The sequence below is a fragment of the Amphiura filiformis genome, chromosome 1 (genome assembly GCF_039555335.1).
Source record: "Amphiura filiformis chromosome 1, Afil_fr2py, whole genome shotgun sequence".
Classification (NCBI taxonomy): Eukaryota; Metazoa; Echinodermata; class Ophiuroidea; order Amphilepidida; family Amphiuridae; genus Amphiura; species Amphiura filiformis.
This window is the reverse complement of record NC_092628.1, coordinates 95,711,512-95,717,511: the sequence shown is the minus strand read 5'-3', so window position 1 is coordinate 95,717,511 and position 6,000 is coordinate 95,711,512. Positions and strand designations below refer to the sequence as shown.

General features: G+C 34.5%; 1 protein-coding gene across 3 annotated transcripts in view; it reads right to left on the bottom strand.

Moving 5' to 3' along the window:
* Positions 1–378: 378 nt before the first annotated feature.
* Positions 379–6,000, bottom strand: part of LOC140167656 (transmembrane protein 134-like) — a 44,340-nt gene continuing 38,718 nt past the window's right edge. Inside the window, exons 6-7 of one of the 3 annotated variants that reach the window (XM_072190955.1) lie at positions 3,484–3,540; positions 379–673 (exon numbers count right to left, since the gene is read on the bottom strand). In XM_072190955.1, the coding sequence (XP_072047056.1) occupies positions 585–673; positions 3,484–3,540 (146 nt within the window). In that variant the 3' untranslated portion in view covers positions 379–584. The remainder of the gene's footprint in view (positions 674–3,483; positions 3,541–6,000) is intronic. The other 2 variants (XM_072190963.1, XM_072190969.1) reach the window with 2 other exon arrangements.

Below are 6,000 nucleotides of genomic sequence, written 5' to 3'. Positions count from 1 at the left end.
GTACACTATTTTTGGCCATAATGAGCAATGTGCAAATATGGTGGTATCCAAACTACTATAATCTAACACCTTTGTATAAAACATATCAAGGACAAAATATGATGCAGTGGATGTTAAGACAAGTTTGCCATTGTTGGAGATATCCTCAGGAGCTTATGAGTTGAAATACCAGTAGCTGGAACACAACCATGTAGACACTGATAGAACCCTCTAAATAGATAACCATTCTGGACTGCTACTCTGCAGACTTTGGATTCCTTCCAATCTTCCAGTGACTGCTTAAATTGGAATACTAGCTGGCAGTTAACTTTCATTCTTGTTCTGCTGACCATGCCCTATCCTTTTCCATTTTATGATTCAATTGCTTGATTCCCATACTAATTTGAATCTGATCTGCCATTTCATTTTCCCACATTTCAAATCGGCTCTGATCTAACTAAATCTACCACACTTGCCTCATAGTATTCAACAAATTACCTGTATCTACCTCAGTGGTGCATATAGTTCTACAGTCATGCACTATATATATAGTGTTAGTGTGGTGCACCTAGAGTTTTACCCACAAAGTACTTTGATCCATAGTTTCATCTTATCGTTGTAAAAATAGACAGTTTGTTCATGTCAAAACCTCTGTAACCTTTGGCAGCAAAGTATGCATAACCTGTGTGATACACTGGAGAAAATAAAACAAACAAACAAACAAACATAAATATTAGTTAAATCATACCCCATACATTTGAACCTGTAATAAGTACAAATAGTGAAAAATGTTTAATTTTGACATATATTTTTAAATGACAAATCCTTGTTATGTTTATCACTATCACAGCTATGGTTTTATGAAACCTAACTAAATATAATATAAGAAGTTCATTCCTTCAAAGATCTGACATGATATTGCAATAATAGGACATGGGGAATTTGTTAAACTTATAATTGAATATGAATTTTTGCTTCCACCTTGGATCAAACATGGGACCTCTCGCACCAGAGTCAAAGACCATAACCACTGGAGCACCACTCTCTTTCATGTCATCATTGTCATGTCAACTGACACTTTGAAAACCAATTTGGTCACTTCAAATTTGTTCGTTTGTTTGTTTAATATGTTTTCCTTTTGCTTGTTTTGTTGATATTGGTTTTATTTAAAAAAAACAGCTACCATCATTTCCCCCATCCAAAGACATATAATTGCTATACAGAAATCAACATGCACAACAGACTGTGTAATCAATAGTATTACATGAATTAATTATAATTGTTGAAAAAATATAATTATATCCTTTCATATGGATTTTAACCTGATAACAAATACAATCTACCGGTGGTCAATTTTAATAAACCAGTAAATTGCAACAATATATCAATAAAACAATATTTATGTTCATTTCTGTTATTGCAATTGATCAACTGCTGCTGTACATGTGTGTACAACTTTTTGAGCTTGCAATAATTTTGTCAATTAGATAGGATTTGAAGGCCATCAATCAATAGAATTAGCAATGATAACTACTATGCACGCCTTACAAATTGATCATTTTACACTTTAATTGAGTATTATTTTAATTACCGTATTCATTCCAATAAGCGCCCATGCCCCAATAAGCGCCCACTAAGGGTATTTTCAATTTGCTTAAGGGTAGTAATGTTGAAGTGACAGATAGATGTTGATACAGTGAAATAGCTGCAGGTCTACAAGTCCTGCATAAACTTGGAATACATTTTCTGCATCAGAAAAGCTACTAGAACGTCTCGGGACCCTTTTATTATAATATGAAAATTTGTCTTTAATAAACGCCTTAATTATTATAAAAAAATAGGCAAACAAGGTAAAAAATAAGTGCCCATCCAAAATGACTTTGTTAAGGGCCCTTGGCGCTTATTGGAATGAATACGGTATATCATTATTATTTATTGTCATCATCATCATCATAATTTTTTTAACAAATTAAGCGAACTGCTATCCGCCTATTTTCCACAAGGTCCTATGCACACGCTTGACGTTTGTGTGCATATACGTGATGGTTAACGATAAAAGGAACTTTGCAACAGATTAAACTATTAATATTGTTATCAATATTGTTATAGTTACTATTGTTGTTGCTGCGAAGGTATTTACAGTATTCTCAACCATTTTCAGTATTTTTCCAAATCAGTGCAAAATACTAGAAATCAGTCCTAGTTGGCATCTTAGTTGTTGTTATTAATAGCTATTCCAGTTGAAATCCATATACCCTGTATGGAAGACATGACCTTAATCTTCCACACAGGGAGTGTGAATTTCAAGAGAGGTTAACTGAATGGGTGACTCCATTTGATATCTACACCCCCTGAATGGGAGATTAATGTCATGTCTTCCATAGGGGGTGTATGGATTTCAACTGGAATAGCATCAATAGCCCAATCTTGTTAACTATATTGTTAATCATATCCCTGCTCCTCTTTTTCCTCCTCTCCTTCCTCCTCTTCCCCCTCCTAATCATTGTTTACATCATAAGTACCACCATTGCAATTGATGTCATCACCAACATTAGACATCCAAGTATGTAATGTTTTTTTTCCTGTTGGAACTTTCATATTATTCAGGTGCTACATATTTGATATATTTATTCAACTTAAAAAATATGTTGCATGTACTGAAGTAAAATATAATCGGGTGGTCTGAAACACCACTCAATATTTCAGGATAGTTCCCGGGATAGTTCATTCTAATTTTTGAAGACTCATGACTATGTGTATTCATGAGCATGTGTGCAAATGCTTCTCAAATTCAAAATGAGTAAATTATCTGCACAAAGAGACTTATATCTCACAAACAGGTGCAAAAAGGCTATTCCAGTTGAAGCCCATACTTCCCCTATGGAAGACATGACCTTATTCTTCCACACAGGGAGTGTGAATTTCAAATGGGACTACATGAAATGGGTGACTTCATTTGAAATCCACACTCCCTGTGTGGCAAATTAAGGTGATATCTTCAATAGGGGGTACATGGATATCAAATACAGTGGAGTACCGTCATAGGGGTACAGGGGAAAGTGCCCCCCAATCGATCTGAAAATGTAGAAAATCCCTTAGTAAAATTGCCCCAAAACGGCTTGTGCCGTTCAATCAGACCTGGAGCCCCCCAATCATGGTCCCCCCATATGATGCCACTGATCAAATGGAACAGCCCAATATGCATATATGTGACATGATCAAGGGGAATGAGTCACATATCGACCCTGGTCAAAAATGAGTTTTACACATGTTTCTAAAAAGGACATTTAGAGCTTTCAGAAACTGAAAATCCCATGTTTATACAACTTTTCTTTGCGAAGTTATGTCAATTTATCAATTGCTGAAAACAATATAAAACAAAAGAATTTTAACACTTTCTTTGCTAATATCTCAAAATCAATATTAGCGACATCCGACTCATTCCCCTTGATCATGTCACATATTTGAAATGGGGAAATAATCTATGACATTGTGTATACTTACATCCAGGAATGAAAAACAGGAAGCCTACTACAAGAAATATTGCTGCTGCTGCATGCTCTGTAAAATGTACAACAAAATAACAATTAGTTTAAGATCTTTGAGTTTACACATGTTAACCATAAAACATGGATCCTTCTAAAAAATATGAATGATAGCCATCAACCAGAAAAACCCACCCCAAAACCCACTGACCAACCGAACTCGCAACCTGTTTCCTTCAGCGAACTTGTACGTACAATGCTATACCAACTATAGCAAGACCATTGATCAGCCAATCAGCGTTATTGTTTATCACTTCTGTGTTTATGCTCGTGTACACTCGGCACACACAGAAGTAATAAAAATTTAACTTTAAGCCTAAATCAGGCCTTATAATTAGTCCTAACCGACCTCAATACTACAAAATATTATTCTACAAACGACTGCAAGACCAAGCATCCCAAAATGATCCGATGCCAAAATCACATATACACACAAAAACATTGGCCAAGCAGCTTTCATACTCATGGCCTGCTATCCCCAGTCCTTTATCTACACCAGAAGGGCTGGCAATTTAAAACCTGTACCAGAAGGGCTGGCGATTTAAAACCAAAGTGGAGAAAACAACTGTTCTCTTCATCTTCTTTCTTTCTTTTTTCCTTCCTTCTTTCATTTCCCTTCGCCAAAAAGCAGCGGGCCTTTAGGGGTTAAGTAAGCATTTTCAAGATGCAGGAGAAGGAATTTGATATCAAGAATGAAATAATTAAATTACCTCTTAATTGCAAAATATGAGTGTATTTGATAAATCTAGACATTCCCTGCTCTTGCACTGACAGGCAAAAATTAGGGATCGTCTGCGTGGTTGGCAGTGGCAAAAACACCGGTATCTACATCTAAAATCATTCATTTTTTCACAAAATGAATATTATCTAACTTTCAGAATATTATGTGCAGAACAGAATAAACATATGCACAGGGCATAATTTAGTGTCAAAATTTTACATAGCAAAATTGTGACAAAGTTTTATTTGCATAGCAATAATTATGTATAGGAATCAGATATGTTTGTGTGATTTCATAGCAATTTGGCTAGATTGTGTAGCAAAATGCGATGCGATAATGGTCATATCGTGCCCTGCATATGCACACATAAAAGGATAATACAGAGAGTTATTGATATTATTAGAATATGTAAAATTGCAATCAGGTATGAAATGTTTACACCAAATAATTAAAATGAAGTGCAGAAATTTGTTTATTCATCAAATCATTATACATCATCAGCTGAATACAATTTTAGCTTTACAAAATAAATTCGAACAAATTAAACCATCAAATTAATAATATATTTTTCAAGAATGGCTAAGACTCCTAACAAAACTTCCGTATAATAATCAATTTAGCATATCTTTCAATTCAAAAACACCTTCCCATACATGATGCACAACATTGGCTAAATGTCATGCTACATACTCACTGCTCTGGGTATAATAGCGATGACAGCCATATATACAAGTCACAGACAATTCATGCCGACATCATCAATTATAAGAAATGTAAATCTTAAAGGGACGTTCACTTAGTTTTAATTCTAACCATTAATATCTGTGTCTTCTTTTAGCAATCCAGACCCTTCATATCTCAACACTAAATTTGGATGAACACAACATCAGTTTTTAATGTTACATGGATCACATCATCATATAATGTAGTGTCTACCGAATCCTGAAGTTTTGATGACATTTTGCATGAGGTAATTTTCATTGACATAACAAATATGTGTGAAGCCTATTAAAAATCAAAATTTTAATGCTAAATAGTAACAAATAAATGAATTTCAAGGTATTTTTATGTTTATTTGTTTTATGCTAAGTAGCTCTAGCTTAATTAAAGCTGCCTAATTTATTGGGCCTATGAAACCATCACTTACTGCCACAGAATGCAGGAAGACAGCTTTAAAAGTTTCCTTTTTCCATCAGACAGTACGAAGTATAAAATATTGCGATACAAGTTCCCGATGGCATTACCAACCATGTCAATACATAATACAGGCACAGTAAAAGGGCACCATTATGCACACATACCATATCACATGCATTGAGAGTAAACCCTTTGTTTTTGATTGATCATCACTTGGCCCCACTCTCCTTAACACACTAATGTATCCAGTGAACGTCTTATGCTATCATCTATCACGCTTAACTTACAAATCATCTTATCTCATTATTGGCTTTTTAACCTCATACATCAATGTATGAAAAACTCACTTCCATATGGTATGATCAAATTGAAGTTGTTGTTGTCTTTTAAAATAACACTTTTCAACATTGAAACTTCATGTATTCAATTTGTTTCACTGTAATAACATGATATTAAGGGCAAATTATAGATAGTTATCATACCCTGGGAGAACCGAGTTTGCTGCTGGAAGTTGTTTAAGATGAGGCTCCAAAGCAAAGTATACTTATTTCTTGTCACTTTTCAAACCAAAAATTCCACTTCTAAGAAACCAATGTGCACTTGATGCAAGGATGTGAG